Source organism: Stegodyphus dumicola, chromosome 11, assembly GCF_044657685.1.
Source record: "Stegodyphus dumicola isolate Sdum_Otavi_A_Nest chromosome 11, ASM4465768v1".
Lineage (NCBI taxonomy): Eukaryota > Metazoa > Arthropoda > Arachnida > Araneae > Eresidae > Stegodyphus > Stegodyphus dumicola.
Window position 1 is genome coordinate 78,788,779 of NC_140778.1, and position 19,791 is coordinate 78,808,569.

Genomic DNA, 19,791 nt, shown 5'->3' on the forward strand with positions numbered 1-19,791 from the left:
GTAATATTATTTTACTTCATTCGTAGAAATTCAATCTTTCTTTCATATTGCTTATTTTCCTGAAATATCGCTGTTTTCTTTCAGCTTGCAACTGCTTTGGTCATTCTGATGAGTGTATATATGATGAGGAAATAAATGAGAAGCGCTTAAGTTTGGATATCCATGGGCATTATGAAGGCGGTGGTGTGTGCCAAAATTGTCGCCATAATACTGAAGGCATAAACTGTAATAAATGTAAACCCACGTTTTATCGACCATATGGGAAACTTCTCAATGATACAGATGTGTGTCAACGTAAGTGCGACAGGAAAATTTTACATTGTTTCGATATTTCAATATTTTATCATTGGAATATTTTACTGCAGTATTCTCATTCTGCTTGTTTTAATTTTTCAGCTTGCCAGTGTGATCCAGCTTTCTCTACTGGTAATTGTGCTGATGGAAGTGGGCAGTGTGAATGTCGACCAGAATTTCTCCCTCCATATTGCGATTCTTGCAATGTTGGTTTTTATGGCTATCCAGCCTGTAAGCCATGTGATTGCCACCCAAGTGGCATTTATGGCAGTGTTTGTGAAGTCGGTGGTGGACAATGTCCATGCAAACCAAATTTTAGTGGTAAGAATTGTGACAGATGCGCCGATGGATATTATGGCTTCCCAGATTGTTTACGTAAGTTAATTTTCTTTTTAAATTCCTACTATTACTTCCACATTCTCTCTATCTCTTGGTTAAATTTTCAATCGTTAGTGAAATATTTTTTATTCATCCAATCAAGTTTAAATGCATTTTTTTAAACTTCTAGTGGATGACACTTGATGTTAATACAGACATTTTTACATATTAAAAATGTTTTAAATTTTTATTTAAAAGTTAAGAATTAAAAATTTTTATTTATATTAATTTTTTTTTCATTTTTAAAGTTTTTCTTTGTTGACCCAAGTAGGAATTGACTTTAAATTTTTTATTTAATTAATTATTAATTAATTAATTTTCAGTCGTTAATAAAGTACTTTATATTCATCCACTCAAGTTCAAATGCATTTTTTAAAACTTGTAGGGAATGACACGTCAATACAGTTTCCTCACATATTAAAATTTTAAAATTTTTTAATATGTGAGGAAATTTTTTAAATTTTTAATTAAAAATTTTTTTTGTATTTAATAAAATTTTTCTGTGTTGACCTAAATAGGAATTGATTCAAAAAATATTTTATATTACTTGTTTTTACTCCTTTTTTATCGACTTTTATCTCTTTTATATTAAACATCTGTTTTATCCACACGTTCTGTCTCCTCTTTTTTGGAATTAAAAAAAAAATATCGAGACTTCTATTATCACAATTAACATTTATTTTACAGCATGCAACTGTAACCCTTCCACATCTGTGAGAAATGAATGTGACCAGGAAGACGGACAGTGTGCCTGTCGGGGAAATTATGGAGGACGCCAGTGTGAAAAATGCCGTGTTGGTTATTACGGTTATCCAAACTGTGACTGTAAGTTTTCTTCTCATATTTAAAAATATAATCACTGAATTGTTTACATTTATTTTTACTCACACATATCTCACGTTTGTTTTCTTCTTCCCTTATACAGGTATTTTCAGTCTAATAAGTATTAGGTAGTTATTTCATCTACTAATTACGTTTACATATTTTTTGTTTTAGAAGATTTAGATTAGACTGGGTACTCTAAAAATGCTTAAAAAACGTCGGGATGTCTCTAGAAACATCTTAGTAATAATTAGCAACTTACGCCGAGCGTTGAGTCTTTCAAGTCTGGAATTCTGAAAGCAGTACTTGCAGTAATAATATTATTTTATGCTGTGGGTTCGGATGCACTGAACGCTTTCACTGTTGCTCTTGCATTTGAAGTTCGATTCGGAGGAATGTGTGGATCATTGTTGCTGCGAATGTTTTGCCTCCCAAATAAACTAATTTTTACGATCTTATAGCAAGCAGGCCTTTTATAAAATACCAGGACAGCACAACTTTCGTAAAAGCAAACTAGTTCGTTACGACTAAAGTTTACAGGCTTCTTAATGCTATGTTTATGGTGCTGGTGGTATAAAAGAAGAGCTTTTCGATTACTGTAAAATCTGTGATTTAGAAAGCAGTTGTTGTCATCGATTACAGCATTGCTCTCTTAATACAACTCAGATGCTACTCAACTATGCTCGGTGGCGTTTTTCTAAGATGTAATTTTTAGAAGTGTTTGTAACTCTCAGAAACGTTTTACAGGAATATAATTACGCGGGTGTTATTAAATATTGACATTTAAAATTCAATTTTTTTTAATATTTCAAGTGATTTTTGGGGTTACAGCTGAAAACATCGCGGGAAAAACATCGCGGACGAAAACGTCGCGGAGAAAACAACGCAAGGCGAAAACGTCGTGCTACGAAACATCGTGGGAGAAAACATCGCAGTTCTAAAACATCGTGGTACAAAACATCGTCGTCGAAAATAAAGCGGTTCAAAAATTTCGCAGTTTAAAAACATCGTCGTCGAAAATATCGTGGTAAAAAATAAAGTATGTACAAATCATCGCATGACGATAACATCGCAGATATGCTTTTTTCAGGCTTTAATAACTGTAAATGGATATTCCCATAATGATTTGCGAGCGCAAGTGATGTAAGGAAGGATAATTTTTACTTTCACATTTTTTTATTAACTAAATTAAATGCAACTTAATAGATTATACTTTTTATGAAAAATTACCTGTAAAATCTTTATAAAAAATTATTTATTAATGGTCTTTGTTAGTTAACTATGTCGATTTAAAATTCTATTAAGTGCTATAAGTTGCATTAATTTTCTATGCTTAAGTTTTCTTCTTATTTTCTCAGCAAAAATTTAATATTTAATAAAAAATATGAAAGTAAAAATTATCCTTCCTTACATCTTGCGCTCACAAATCATTATGGGAATATCCATTTACAGTTATTAAAGCCTGAAAAAAGCATGTCTGCGATGTTATCGTCATGCGATGATTTGTAGATACTTTATTTTTTACCACGATATTTTCGACGACGATGTTTTTAAACTGCGAAGTTTTTGAACCGCTTTATTTTCGACGACGATGTTTTGTACCACGATGTTTTAGAACTGCGATGTTTTTTCTTTGCGATGTGTTCTCCCACGATGTTTTGTAGCACGACGTTTTCGCCTTGCGTTGTTTTCTCCGCGACGTTTTCGTCCGCGATGTTTTTGCCGCGATGTTATCGGCGGACACCGATTTTTGGTACTGGAGTGCTTGGATTTTACATGATGTTTCTTTGGAAGAAAATATCCATTTTTACTCCTGTTTTCGAAGATCATCTGTGATAAATTGGAGAATAGCGAAAATACTTGATATGTCTGGCTCTTTGTGATTGTTTTTACTTGCGCTTGAATCATTTATTCAGAAATTAAGAAATTTAAAAGCGTACATCTATAGTTAACTTGCATTTTGTGATACTTTGCAGTGTGTATAGGGTCGTATATTTACTTCTTTGCCTCAGGTGAAAAAGTTACGTAAGCACAGCTCAGGCACAAACCATCACTTTACGGCGGCCAGTCACAGTTGCATGCATTTCTTTTTAGAGTGCACATTTTTAATAGTTGGTTGTTGATGGAATATAGTAAAATGCAAGAGCGCTGTCAGCCTGCAGAAAAGGTTGCTTTTCAAGTAGAACTTTCTAAGGAAAACATATTTCTATTCAGTGTTATATGATTTTTAGGGGAAAACTACGAAAACCTGATACTGTCAGCCCGTTTGTTAGGGAATCTAACTCAAGGTAAACTACATATGTAAAACAGCATTAACCACTCGGCCATTCACGGGCCGCACATTTGTAAAGCAAATGTATTATTTTTAAATAAATGTAATTGCTTAATGATGTTGATATGGAATATTAAATTAGGAAACATAATGAGTTTGTTAATTAGCTATGATTAATTAACTAATTCCATTAAGCAAAATGTCTGCCAGTTTCATTCATAAATTTATTAATATTTTGTTGTAGTTTCTTTTCATAGAAATCGCAAAATATTCAAAATATTACAATAAAAACTAAATCGGTATATGACTTTGTAAATCAGGCAAAATTTAAATCAAGAAGAAATATTGAAAGAAAAATGCTGAAAATGGTCACTTAATATAAATAGGCTAAAAAGTTATATAAAAAAACCATCATGTTTTTCAAGCGGTAGTAAAATATTTCATATGCTCACTCATAAATTTCAAATAAACTCTTCAGTTTCACATGCTAACTCATAAATTGTATCACCGTGAAGGAATCATCAGAACTGAAGGAAATTTATTCCACATATGACCTATCGTGATACAAAGCAAGCGATTAAATTTACAGAACAATACCAGATTATTAAATACTAAAGATAAGTATTCTGTGAAGCCGCTATGCGCTGCAGTTAGAATGCGCAGTCGTCGTGGCATTGAATCAAATAGGTTCAGTGTTTACATGAGGAATGGCACTTCTCTGTTCAATATTACTCCTGTTCAAGTCTTACATACTTGAACAGAACAGGCACATATTACTTCTGTTCAAGTCTAAAGTTGATCCGTATTCTCCAGTCTTACAAACGAGTTGTCGGTCAGTAAAATCTCAGACATGTTCAATGAGCAACTTGTCTAGTAAATGGGTAGGTCAAGAACAAAACGCTACCTTACATGCTGAGTAGAATTCGTTAGCTTTTCTACAAACATGCGACAGTGCGTTTTTCTTTTGAATGAAAGGTACGATTTAGGGCTCCTCAGCCTCCTTGATATAGTGATTGCCGGCGAAGAGTGCCTACAGTTATTAGAAGATGAGATCGCCCATTGCCTATTGTCGCATTTGGTCATTATCCAGTTTGATGTTGGATATCGCACTGTAAAAGATGCATTTAATCCCTAGAACGTGTAACGCGTACTCGATCATTGTTGCACTCGAGACTGAAGCGGGGTACATTGGAAAAGATCTGTTGCCAATCGGCATGCCAATGGCAATGTTTAGAGGCCTATTGTAACCTCAGGTATTCGATGATATTGCATCACGAGTATCTTGCACAAAAGAACACATGCATGCAATCCAGGGCGCAGCAGACGTCGGCGAACTGTTGAAGCTGACGATGCAAAACTTGCACCAATACTTCAACATCGTGCCAGTTGTGGAAATGAAGCTTCACATTACTGCTATGCTAATGAAGTGTCTGTCATTTCGTTCTGACTTGACATTTCGTAGTCCATTGCCAAGTCTGCGACATGTGCTGTTCTCTTGAGCCCAATGCTTCCACACACACATCACGAACGAGGCCGTTGTGCTCCATACCAAGTGCGAATTCACGATAAGAAGGTCCTCCTTCTCGCAGGCCGATCATTCGCCCCCGTTCAGATTGCGTAACTTACTCATAATGGACCCTTTGTCAACGACTTATGAAATGTTTATCCCTGGAAGATAATGCAGCAGTACTTTTGATGTTCAGCTACGGTCCTCTATTTATACGGCTAACACGATAGGGATCTAGTGTAGAATTGTGTGCCCCTTCGATTAGCGACAAATTTTGTTCAGTTTGGGCGATGAAACCCCATTTCTGGTTACCATGATAATTTTAACTTTGTTTTAGCTTCCTGATTTTTTTTGTGAAAATAGATCGATGTGTACATTGAACAAAGTTAAGGCAGTGCGCAGTGCCTAGTTTGTGCAATTGTCTGATTTTTTATAAGTGAAAATAGATGTGCACATGGACATGGAGTTTGTGCAATTCTTTGACTTCTTATTTTGGTTTTATGAAGTGGCCATCTTGAAATTGTGCCTTTCTGGCGCCTATCTTGGCGTCAAAAAAATACACGGGCACCCAGTTGTAAACTTTTACCCACGATAGTTCAACGGAAACTACTCATCTAACTATCACTCAAAATTCTAATCATTTTGCATATCATTCATTCCATTGCAATAACTATAATTTTTTTTCAGTTTATTCGCATGACTGTTTCATGGTGTTATAATTTTCACAAACAGAAGTACATTGAACTATTAATAATAAGTTTATGCTGTCATAAATAAAATAACTATCAAATGCCATATTTAATGAAATTGGAGGGGAAAATTCTATGTAATCATGTAATAAAATTGCAACAATATACGATTCCTCCATAAATTTTGGAAAACGTTAAGCATAATCATTTTTTAATCATGTTGGCACAGAAATTTTCCCTATACACTAAGCAACATAAACTCTTTTATAGGTTTAATTTTAAAAGTTAATTTGAAAATGGTATTAAAATTGTTGCAAATTGTTATTGAAAAGCATCCAATGGAATATTTTGTCATTCCGTCAAAGTTTCATTTTGAATAATTTATTCGGCAATTAATTTTACAGCTCTTTAATTTTTGCCGATTTCTCATAAACCTTTAGTTTTATATTTTTACAATATTTAGACTGTGCTTGTGATCCTACTGGCTGCCTAGAAGAAATATGTGACAGTGCGACTGGTGTATGTTTGTGTAAACCTGGTTATGGAGGTCCTAGTTGTGACAGATGTGCTCCTGGATTTTTTGGGTATCCACTTTGTGAAGGTAAATGTGTATTATATAAAATATTTATTATTAATTTTGCATTAAATTCTATTTTTTCTTTACACAATGAAAGTAGCAAAATTATTAGTTTAGGTCAGTCATCTATTTTTATATACGCATGGAGAAGGATTCTGTTGAGTAGTAGTCATTCATTTTGTCTAATCACGACCATTTCTTTAATATTGTAAAACAAACATTTAAGAGTTTCTATTATCAAATAATCCACTATCAACTTGTCCATTATCAACTTCCATTTCTATTTATCCGCACATTTTAGTAGGAGCTAGATGCGTATACTCAATCATTGGCAATTAAACACCAAAAGCTAGCATTCTAGGAGTGTATAAATATATATACTGAGCATTCAAAATCAGAGAAATGATTTTAATTCAGTTTCTATTCGCTTTCTAGACCGTTCTTCCTAGATACAGATACTGATACATCGGTAGTGTTCATTACCAAAAAAAGCAGCCATTATATTCAATAAAATGTAAGCTTCTAATCTTTGTGTTCCATAATATAGGTTGTTTCATAAAGACTACTCTACTAAGTATCTCGTTAATACTTAGTTAGACTTACGATTTCAGTTTATGAAATAAGTTAAACACGTCTTCAGAATAAAATTATACGAATACTCAAATCTTTGAAGTTCACAGGAGAAAAAGGCTCAAAGGAAAAAATATTTCTCATAGTCAAATTGAGGGGAGTGTGTGGGGGGATCAAAATCCCCCCACACACTCCCCTCAATTTGACTATGACTTGATATCCCTATGTGATCAAAATTATCCGAGATATCATCATTTAAAATTTTTCAGGAGCGTATCAGATTCTGTTAAAATAGCCAAAAGCCTTCTTAGCATACCTTCGTGGTGTAGTAGTCAGCACGCTCAGCGCGTATTCGAGAGGTCCGTGGTTCGAGTCCCAGCGAGACCATTGCTCATTTTCACGTCTCCTGCTTCGAAATAACCTAATGTCTCTACAGTGGCGCCCGAACTAAAAGGTGGTGAATGATGATTCTTCATCACCAGGCCTTGGCGATTGAGTCCCCTAAACCCCAGTCGCCCTTCAAAAAAGGGGGAGTATGTAAGGTATTTCTTTCGCCTTCTTAGCATGCCTTCGTTGTGTAGCGGTCAGCACGCTCGACGTGTATTCGAGAGGTACGTGGTTCGAGACACGGCGAGAGCATTGCTCATTTTTCACTTCTCCTGCTTCCAAATAACTTAATGTCTCTACACCTTCAGGCTATGCATAATGGAGTGGGTCAAAATTGACTTGGCAAGCGAATGAACTCAGGAGTGGTTCAGAATTGACTTGGCAAGAGAATGAACTCAGGAGTGGGTCAGAATTGACTTGGCTAGAGAATGAACTCAGAAGTGGGTCAGAATTGGCTTGGCCAGAGAATGAACTCAGAAGTGGGTCAGAATTGACTTGGCCAGAGAATGAACTCAGAAGTGGGTCAGAATTGACTTGGCAAGAGAATGTACTCAGAATTGACTTTGCAAGAGAATAAACTCAAAAGTGGTTCAGAATTGGCAAGAGAATGAACTCAGGAGCGGGCAAATGTGCCTTGGCAAACAGATAACCATCCATAAATGAACTTAGATTTCGCTAAAGGGAGATCTGAGAACCGTTACAAGCTTTGGACGTAGGTTACAAATTATGAGATCAGTTACTAGCATGTGTATAAACGGTACTATTAAACAAGAGCAAAAGACAAAGACAGTATAAATACGATACAGATAATAATAATACAGTGCAGTTAATAATAATAACATGGTGCAATTAAATTAGTAACGTAATACAGTTAGGTATACAAGAGCAGATGGATAATATATGATGCACGATATACACACACTATAAAAATGCCATATCACAGGACGTATTGGATTGCCTAAAAACCCTGACATCCCTTGAAAAAACTAAGTTCTCCAGTGGGTTCCTGCCCACTGTGGGATAACGAGAAAGCCGATTTCCTGGCAAAAAAAGGGTGCTTTAATCACGCAGAATATTTCTGGTCCTATGGCTTTCCATACTGGTAGGGATGTTATTAAAAGATCTTTCAAAGTACGTGCTCAGAAAAATCTCTGTCGTCGTGTTTCTCATTGAGTTTTGGAAGAATGCTTTTCATAATTTGTGTAATGGCCCAAGGCGTAGAGCGGTCGCTGAATTCCGCCTTACCACCGGACATGACTGCCTACGATATCATCTCCATAGATTCAAAATTGTTCTTTCTCCGATGTGCACTCTGTTCAGCTTTGGTGAGGTGATGGATGCCGTACATCTACCCCATTGTCCTGCTCTGCGCAAGACTTTTCTCGCTGAGCGTTACTGGGAGGCAAGAGATATGTTAGATTAATGGACTCTGTTGCAGCCTTTTTTTATATTGTGTTGCTGTATTCTATATTCTTTGTTCATGTTTTTTTCTGCAGCTGTTCACAATCTGCCATTGGATACTATAAGAAAACGAAACATGATGCGATACATATTTGATGCTTTAAAATACATAGCACACAAGAAATGAAAGATAAAGCATATACGAAGTAAAGTATATAAGATATACAGTATATGCAGTATCATGTAAATATATACAATGCGACCAAAAAAACAAGCATAAATATGATGCAGTCTACTATTTGACGCTTTGCTTATTACAATTTTTTATGTAATATAAAAGGACGAATTCTCATTTTCTTAGCTTTAGTAATAGTCATACATGGAGTGTGTGTAAATTTATTGCTACAGGTAAGATATCATAATTAGTATTTGCTTTATAAAATATCATTGAATGAGATGAATAACTTTAGAATGTATATTTCAAACGATATATTTTATGCTATATGTTTAAAAAATATATGCATTTTAAATCATTGAACTATATGTTTTGAATTATCGTATATTAACATAGTTTATTTCCTGCATTATGTAATTAAATGTAGTTTATTTCTAGCATTCACATTTAATTTTGTACTTTTTAACAGAATGCAAATGTCATGAAGCTGGATCTTCCGGATCAGTATGTGACATCAGTGGGAGATGCCAGTGCTTAATAAATTATGCTGGGCTAAAATGTGATCAGTGTTCTCCAGGCTATTATAATTTTCCCGATTGCTACTGTAAGCACTTCTTTCCTTTCTATGTAAAAAAAAAAAAAAAAAAAAAAAAAAATTAAAATGCTTTTGCTTATGTAATTTTATATTTTGCAGCTTGTGACTGTGAAGCTACTGGATCTATTGGAGTTTCATGCAATAATGAAGGTCACTGTGTTTGTAAAAATAACTTCGCTGGTATAAAATGCGATACCTGCAAAGAAGGATTCTACAATTACCCCTACTGTGAAGGTAACTGCTACATTTGAACATAACTTTTATTGCTTATAAAAACGTAATTCTCATGCTTATTAAGCCGAGAAATTAAGGTAAGTACGTATATTTACATAGGATATTATAACAAACATTCAAGGAGATGTTTAATTTTGAATTACAGAGAAAATATTGCGCATTTTTTTAATTGTTAGTAACATTAACAATGCATTATTTAAAAGAATTATTCTTTAGTATTTGAAGAATTTTTATTTTATTGTATTATTTATAGATTTCTTCTATTTTTACGTAGTTTTTAGTATTAGTTATTAAGTATTAGTTTTTATTATTATCTCAATTAGTTATACATCTTTATAACCCTATGTCTCTTGCCAGATTACTCCCATAATCCGGCACATTTTGAATCTGCCTCCATTAATGTGTGGATCTTCTCATCAGGGCTGATGCTTTCTCAAGATTCAAAATCTGTTTACACGCAGGCACATGCGTTGGCTTTGCTGTCCTGTTAATTTATTATATTCAGCTATATTTGTTACTCTTCAGTATATCAAATAAAATACCCATAAGTGCAGAAGATTGTGCTAGTACTAATAAGCGCAAGCATAAATCGTTATGTATGCTGAGAAAAGGTGGAGTTACTAAAATGATAGATAAAGGAACGTTTATTAATTTAGAAGTCAAACAACAAAAATCAGCGTTATTATTTGTAAAATTTTACAGGACTAGTTTCGATGGTTTTACCGAACCATCATGCTCAGCTGTCAAAGCGCAAATGAACGAGATAAGATATAGTGATTAGATAAGATATAGTGATTAAATAAGATAAGATAAGAATGGCAAGACAGGAGTTAAGCTACTGGCGCCATCTATTGATGAAACGAAAACTAAAACATAATTTCCTTAAAAGCTGAAGGGCAAAGATGAATTGGAATTAGGGTTGTTAACTAGAACAGAAAGATTTTTTGAATGTGAAACGCCTGTAGAAAATGTAGTTAACCAATGGAAGATGTTTTTTTTAAATAATTTTGGCTGCCGAAAAATTGAAAATGTGATTTTCGGACCAACAGTGCTGGACAACAGAGGACTTCTGTGTTTCCTTTTTTCTAACATATGCCCCATGTTCCTTAATGCGAAATTTAAATTTAAACGAAAATTCGGCGCCAAAAGCTTTCAAGCGCTGTTTCCATTTCAGTCTTGCTTTTCTTCCCATTTTGCAAGTGGTTCTGTTAGTTTTCTTAAGGGCAACGACTCTAAAAAATTGGTAAGAAATTACTGTAGTTATTTCATTGGAATTTTTTGCTAGGTTTTTAAATTTCCATTTCCTAACTGTTTTGAAATTAAAGTTGGAATATCTCAAGCATTGTCTCTAATTTTAGTTGCGTACAATTATTTTCAGTGACCTATTAATTTTTTTTCTGTCAGAGTAAGATCATTTTTATCTAACCATACTGTATATGATAATAAAGTAAAATTTAACTATGGGCTGGATCCGATATGGGAAGTTTACTAATAAGATAGCAAGGAAAAGTGATCTTTTTAATGCGGAGTTTGTTTACATCTGCGTATGATTTAAAAAAGAAGATTTTTCTGAAAGAAAAAATTTGTTGCTGAAAATAAAAGCCAGAAATGCTTAATTTTTTAGCAGTTGTGGCAAACGTTTAAGGATGCTGTTTATATCAGAACAGTATGCATGTGAAATGTTGCGAAAAGTCTGCCATATGTTTAATACTCTGACATAACAGATTACCGTTATGGGTCAATATCTGTGTTTTTCCATTTTCTGTTGTAAGCCAATTTCTAGGTATTAATGTTACCGGAATGTAAGAGTGCTGCTATATTAATATGAAATTAAACTGATCGCATGTATTTTTTAAATTCAGAGTTCTATATATATATATAATCACGCAATACATTAATATGAAATTAAACTGATCGCATGTATTTTTTAAATTCAGAGTTATATATATATATATAATCACGCAATACATTAGCGTTTAGTTGCTTTTCCACCTCTTTTACTTGTCATTTGAGCATAACATTAAATTACCAAACGTGGCGTTCTGACCTTTCACATTCTGGAGGTAAATTGATCGAAGTTAAAATTTTTTATTATGCTTCTTACTTACGTGTCTCTGATCTTTGCTTTTCAATTTAAGAATTGAATTAGGGATTTCAATAATTTTCATTTACGTTTATATGTGTATCATTTAGACAAACTTGTAAGCTATATATCAATTTTGAATTAGGCTTTAAACCATTTAAAATTAATCGAGGTTGTGAGTTAAAATTTTTATTAAATTCTTACTATTAGATCACACTCTCCCTATATCTTGTTCAAATTTTCAATCCTTAATAAAATACTTTTTATTCATTCACTCAAGTTCACTCACACTTTTTTAAATCTGTAATGGATGACACTTGATGTTAATACAGTTTTTTAATTGGAAGTAGGAATTGACTTTAAAATTTTTTTATATTACTTGTTTAAGTAATAATTAATAACTGTACTTTATTGGAGCAAAGGCGAATTCAGAAGAAATGGTGCTTAGATTATTGATTAGGTTGAGCAAGTTTAAAGCAGTATTAGTTTAAATAATTTGAAGGTCTTGCTGGGGATGAGTGCTAACTGAAGTTCAAATTCTGTTTAATCAGAGAACTCACGGTTTAATTTTGACTTTCAGAAAATTTTCATGCTTTTTATGGATAATTTTTTAAACTATTCTATCATATACATAATATCATAGCAAAATAATTGATCTATAAGTATTTATGGATTTTTTTTTTCCTTTTGCTTTAGAATGCAACTGTAATCCAGCAGGCGTTCTACCAACTTTCCTCGGATGTGGTAGTCTTACAAGTGGTAAACTCTGTGAATGTAAAGAGCGCGTAAGTGGACGAATTTGCAATGAGTGTAAACCATTGTACTGGAATCTGAAAATAAGTAATCCTTTGGGTTGTGAAGGTAATCAAAATATTTTTTTATTTTTCTTTAAAATATAATTTTTGCGAAAAACTATCTCATTTGTAACAAATAGCCATGTGTTACACGCTAAAAATGTTTCGCATAATTGATATTGTATATATATGTTTTACAGGTCTTTTCAAATTTTTTTATACTTTCATAAACTTTGTTTCTAGATTCTAGATCAGCAAGGTAATATTTACTTAGCATTCCTGCCCCCCTTGCCTTTCCACAATATTCCTCAGTCTTTAGGAATCTTGTAGGGTTTATCCTAAGTTTTTAACAGTTATTTTAAGTTAAAGCTCCTTTCCTATCTCTCCTAATTTCAGCTTACAATTTCCTGCCAGAATGTGTTTTTAGAATTGCGTTTAATGCAAATGAGTAAGAGTAATATTTAAATCGAACTTTAATTGACTTCCAGAGTTTCTCATCGCTTTCAGATCTGTAGAACTTTTGTTCAAGACGCTTAATTCGAGGCGCGCTAATTGGTTTTGGTGTTACGCAACGATCCATAGCTGAGCGGGTAAAGTCAAGTCTTACAGATCCTGTCTTCATGAGTTCGGGCCTAGCATGGCTCATCGTCCGTTATTTTTGGCATTGCCCAAGAATGGACGCCATTTTGCACTGGTTTTTATGCCAGTTTTTTTTTATTACTTACGGTTTTTTTTTTTTTTCCTTTTTAGGACAGAAATAAAGTGGTAAAGACTTAGGTCGTACACCACTCAGACAAGCAATGACCCAGTACTTAGAACTTCCAGAGAGAGGCTCAGAGTTTCTGACTAGCGCGCGTTTGCTTTTTGGCCACGTTTTCTCAAAGCTGTACTACGATTGGCCGTATTACGAGCTGGTTATAGCTTCGCTAGCTAATTCGATATTTAGGGGGCAACTTCTTAGAATTTGAGATCTTAGGCTATATGTCTTTAGTTAGGTATTAATTAAGTACTTATTTCTTGTTATTTTGCGTTGAAACCCAATTGGAGGCTTTCCTGTACATCCCGAGAAAGGGGCCAACTGTTCATTCTCATTTTGAGCAATAAAGGGTAATTAACCCTTCTCGAGTTTACGTTTCTGTTACTGAACTAGAGCGATTACTTGCTTAGCTGTCCACTAGGTTCCTCCACATTTAGTTGTTAGATAAAAGGGTTGAAACCCACAATGTGAACACGATCATCACACATTACGCAACTTTAGCATGCTACTTATCGTAGTGTATATCTGATAATTAATAATTATAAAAACTTGCCTGAATGCTAATTAATAATAATAAAAACTTGCCTAAACCTGAATGCTATTCATAACATGAAATTAGGATATTTAAATTATTTTAAAGTAGTTCATAATCACTGGGATTATTTTCAATAAATTTACCCGAAAATATTTAAATTTTTAGTTTTGTGGGAGCCAATTGAGCATATGACATAAAATAATGAATATTTAAAAGTTCTAAGCTTTGATTGTTATCCTTGAGGTCAATTTACTCTACTGGCTGTTACTTAGAGCGGTAGCTTACTTTACGTTCGTCGTAGATACCGGTAAGCATATTTCATAAATGCACATCTGCGTAGCCACCGAGGGAGTGGCTTCTAGGATGGACCAATGGGCATCCAGTAATTTTTCTGTCATGATCTCTCGCGTGCTTTAAGATTTAAACAAGATGGTTGAAAATATTCTGCCACGCAATTTTCTGTACAAAATAATTAAAGCATCGTCGATTTCTTTTGAAAATTTTCATTGCGAAGTTAGATCAAATATAAGCAATTGTGAAGATTTCGCTACCTGGCTGAAAGAATTTGAAATATATACAAACAAAAAGAATGCAAGCATTGAAACAAGAAAACACTAGATTCATTGTAAAACTTCCAGCCTTTCTCAGCTCAATTAAAACAAAACTATACACTTGAATTCTCTTAATCAGCAGGTGTTAGTAAATCCATAATATTCGAGGCTAATTGTAACTTGAGTCATTTTCTCGAGAGCGATAATATGCCGTGAACGTCAATCCAAATATTAATGCATGATAAAAATCGCGAAAGGGAAATGCCAGCGATTAATTATACTCATAAAACGAAAGCACTCAGAGATTTTGTACTATTGTATTATTTATAACTACGAAACAAATACAAATTAAAACATAACATACGCTCACGTGCATGAAGAATTAGCGTCACAAGAGCAGTAGAAGCTCATTGGTCCATTTTTGGACGCCCCTCCCTCAGTGGCTACGCTGATGTGCACTTATGAAATATGCTACCGGTAACGCATGACCATATTCTAGAAAATTATGCACAAAGCATTATTTGTCCTAAAAATGTAATTGATTTATTTATTCAAAGCACGTACTGTTGCAATGAAAATTCATCATTAATAAGTAAAGAAAATAAATTATAATTATATTTTCATATTTCGCATTAATTTTTCTTTAACGGAAAATGCTTGTTTCACTAACATTAGGTATAAACTAATTTCACTAGCATTAAACTAATGTTAACAATGGTAATGTAACAATTAGTTACGGAAATTCCCGTCGACCATTTTTGCCTATTAAAGAAAAGACGCCAAGCTACGCGATTTTTCGCCAAGTCTTCTTCAAGCACACTGGGTTTGATGTAACCTTGATTACATGTTTAGGTATTATTCTTCAGTAAAACTCTTTTTTCCCCCCTCTATCATGCATTAGCGAAAAAAAAAAGGTTAAACTTTGGGACCTGCCTACTACAGAAGAGCGTGCTGTTGAATATTTTCAAAGTTATAAAATCTTACCGACCCTAAAAAAAAAAAAAAAAAAAAAAAAAAAAAAAAAAGTGTTGTGTGTGTGTAGTATTTTACGAGACACATATTTTCTCGCGAAAATTAAAACATAGCGAAAATAATTGCTTTTACAGTATATCTCCTTAATACAAAATAATGGAAATTTTTAATGAAAATTAAATATAAATAAATGATAATATAATAAATTTGAAAGAAAAATAAGAATAGAACGTTTTTTCTTGTACTTAGTAAATGTTTTTTTTTTTTTTGGCGCTATTGGCGTCATCTCTTGTGGTCGACGGGATTTTCCGTATGTACCCATTAATATTTCATATGTATTTCTGTGCGTTTATAAATAAAACACTTATTTACGAGAACTTAAAGCAAAACAACTTGATGAATGTTTTCATACTGTAGTTGTATTTATTAAATATTTTACTTTTTTTTCTTTTTTTTTTCTTTTTTTTTTTTTTTTCTTTTTGTTTTTTTTGTTTTGTTTCTTTTTTTTAGATTGCAATTGCTTTTTGGGTGGCACTGTTGGTGGAATAGCTGTCTGTGGAAAGACACAGGGTCAGTGCAATTGCAAACCAAATGTAGGTTCACGACAATGTTCGGAATGCAAAGAAGGATACCACGAATTAGATAATGATAACTTATTTGGATGTAAAGGTATATTACCATTTATGAACTATTTTTCTAATATCATCTGCTTTGTAAAACAATTTTATTGCAGCAGTTTTTTACAACATTCGAAGAGTTTAAGTTTTGGGCATAAATTAATGGATTATGCCCAGAATTAGTGCAATATGTATGAAATGCTTTTTTAATATAATTAAAAAGCTTCTCATCCTTATATTTTACCTTCCTGTTTCTTAATGTGAATTATAAAAATTTCAGATTGCGGTTGCGATATTGGAGGATCTGTGAATAACATTTGTGATAAGCAAACTGGACAGTGTGCATGCCGACCTAGGATCAGTGGGAGAAAATGTGACAAACCTCTCCAAACTCACTATTTCCCAACACTTTTTCAGCACCAATTTGAGATTGAAGACGGTAGAACTCCAGTAGGAACTCAGGTTCGTTATGGATATGAAGAAAATATTTTTCCAGGCTTTTCGTGGCGTGGATATGCTGTTTTCTCTGACATACAAGTAAGTCTGAGTTCATTATTTATTATGACAATGATGTCTAACTAGTGAGTCTCTCAGAAAAATAAAAAAACTTGTTAAAATGAAAATTTTCGACCCCAGCAGCAGCACCGTTGCGAATTCGTTAATAGATCTTGGAATTTTATATCATAAATTAATTATACTTTTCACAAAAATATAACTATTAATTTTATTTGAATTATGCTTAAATCATCACCGGTAGTATGTTCAGTACTTAATTTTAACAAGAGCCCATCTGAATCGTATTTCGACAGTATTTTGTTTCTGATGAAAATCGAAATTCCAGGTGAAGACACAAATGTTATAAAACTGAATCGCAGTAACAGTAAAATATTCTGCGACTCTTCATTAATTTCATTTGCCGTTGATGAGACTAGTATTGATCATCAACATGACAAGCTGATTATTGTGTACTTTTAATAATATGAAAATTATCTGCATGTTCAAAAATGAGCCTATTAATTTTATTATCGCAATTTTTAATTTTCTGCAGTTTACCTTTCTGCAGTTTTAAGTAATTTGTGACAGTTTAAAATTGAACGAAGCAGTCCTCTACTGTTAGAGTTATTTTTATCAGCATAATTATTTTACTGCGTAGATAAAGCAGATGTAGCATAATTAACTGGGATATATCTCGTGCTTTGATCTTTTTCAACATGATTATTGTTGAACTAGAAATGTGTCTACATGTATAATACATGACGAACCTGATTACTGTCAGATTGCGAAAAACTTTAAGTAATGCTGCTTGCTGTCAGTAACAGTAACTACATACAAAGTATTAAATCTGTCAATTTGGTTGTGCATCTGTCCACTTAGCGACGCTGTAACAAACTATTTTCTGAGGACTAGGACCTTTAAAACTTCCCTTCCTGGTTTCTATAAAAATACTTTCTAATTCATAATAATAGGTCAAAAAGTTCACAAGCACTTTCAATTTGGTTGTTTGGGTACTACAGTTTGCTATTTGAAATGCGACCACTAGAAGCGTTAATTTTATGTTTAATTAACTGTAGAAGTTTGTATACTATACTGGATCTTGTATCAATAGAACCGCATGAATTGCAGACTATACTGGGGCTACGATGTCCCCTTAATTAATGAATTCTTATAGGGCTTTTATATTTATCACTGACTTGGTGATTTAAAGTGTTGCTGTTTTATTTGGAATAGTAAAATTCAAGTCTTATGGTGCATTCTTATTGCAGAAAAATTTTAGGACATCTTCGGCTGAGGCGAAAAAGTGTAGCTATTATGTGGTAGAAAGTTGTTTTACAAGTTGTGTGTATGCAGGGGTGATAACTGCTACTGCTACTGTTCATTTGCATTTGTATTTACATTTGCATAATATTTGACAGTGCCTCAAGCATACAAGCAATAACAGCTAAAAATAAATCATTTTTGGTTCAAGACATACAACTCATACTTGCTGATTTTCATAAAGAATACAAACCAAAACTCCACTGGACAAGAACTCACAAAGGAATATATAGGAACGAAATTAGCAGATACATTAGCAAGAGAGACAGAAAGCAATACTTATTATTCCAATATTTTTCCACTTCCAAATCCTATTTTATTAAAATCAAGATTGGAAAAAGATTTAATAACACAATGGAATGCAAATTGGTCAACAGACGTTACAGGCAGACGAACTTACTGTTGCGTTTTTCTTTCCTGACACCAGTTGCAGTGGCGTAGCTAGGGTGGGGCAAAAGGGGACATCTGTCCTCGGGCGCAACATCCAGGGGGCGCTAAATTGATGGTACGAAATTTTAGAATGAAGTGTTTTCCATTCGTGGCACACAGAGAGGGGCGCAAAATCTTCAGTTGTCCCCGGGTGCTGAAAACCCTAGCTACGCCCCTGACCAGTTGTTATGTTATTTTCTTTCTTCACTTTCGTACGAGGTTCGTGTGGATTTGGAGTGAATAACGACAACACTTGATGAAGTATCGAAACACACTTTATTTTATCAATATTAATCAGGACAGCTCCAAAACACTTTTACAGTCGTCGAAGATCTACTATGAACACGCTGGAACAATCAGTGACACAGCCTTCGCACTGTCATGCAATAACGGTGGAGACAGCTTTACTACAAAGCACCAGAGTACAGCTCCTGACTCTGCTCGGTCGTTCTCAGAACTCCACGTACTCTCGAGACTCTCCACGCTACAACTCGCGATGCACTCGACGACACACAGAACACAGCTTCCGACCCTTCGGTTCAGTTGTTCCCGGAGCTTAACACACTCTCTCGACGATGCACTAACCACGATACACTAAAAGACTCTTCGATGTACTCAACGACCAAATCGGCGCTAGACTTCCAGACACTCGCTCAATGACTGACTATCAACTCGCTAGACGAGGCACACACTAATTGTGGACCAGCAGGGTTTATATAGCTTTCGGCTTCGAGAACATTCTGGGCTAAACCGGTAAGAATTCGTTCCAGAAGGTTCTCCATCCGTCCATGGTATTCGCCAATATTTTCGCCAAATGTCGCCAAATGTGGCAACCCTGTCTTTCCTTGCCATTTTATGGCAATTCTAAACCTTCTTTGCGGGGAAGCTATCTCACCGCGCCTGTACATTTCGTAACACTGGAATGCAAAGTGGTCAACAGACATTACAGGCAGACGAACATACTTATTCTTACAAAAACCGTCAAGGAATTTAATAACTTCAAGTAGTGCAATAGCATATTTCCTTACCTCACATGGACCTTTTATTTCACATCTTCATCCTTTTGGCTTCCATCATACTGACAACTCCATCTGTGGCTCAATAGGAGCAATAGATCATTATATGCTCGAATGCTCAATAACCAAAGATCTCCATTTTAGCCCCTTTACGGCTGTCAACGCACAAATCTGGTTGAAACAACTTCTTAAAAGTAACTTTCTTCATAATAAGCTGCGTAACTTAATCAAATATCTCATAGAAAACTGAGATAATTTAGATCATAAAGTATATCCAAGATTCAAGATTTTTCGTCTCCGCAGCTGTTACAGAGCTTTCAA

General features: G+C 34.1%; 1 protein-coding gene across 1 annotated transcript in view; it reads left to right on the forward strand.

Moving 5' to 3' along the window:
- Positions 1-19,791, forward strand: part of LanA (laminin subunit alpha) — a 189,291-nt gene that overhangs the window by 46,911 nt on the left and 122,589 nt on the right. The window contains exons 5-13 of the mRNA XM_085826882.1: positions 85-294; positions 397-669; positions 1,360-1,497; positions 6,426-6,563; positions 9,542-9,676; positions 9,767-9,901; positions 12,681-12,845; positions 16,104-16,262; positions 16,491-16,747. Coding sequence (XP_085683008.1) covers positions 85-294; positions 397-669; positions 1,360-1,497; positions 6,426-6,563; positions 9,542-9,676; positions 9,767-9,901; positions 12,681-12,845; positions 16,104-16,262; positions 16,491-16,747 — 1,610 coding nt within the window. The remainder of the gene's footprint in view (positions 1-84; positions 295-396; positions 670-1,359; positions 1,498-6,425; positions 6,564-9,541; positions 9,677-9,766; positions 9,902-12,680; positions 12,846-16,103; positions 16,263-16,490; positions 16,748-19,791) is intronic.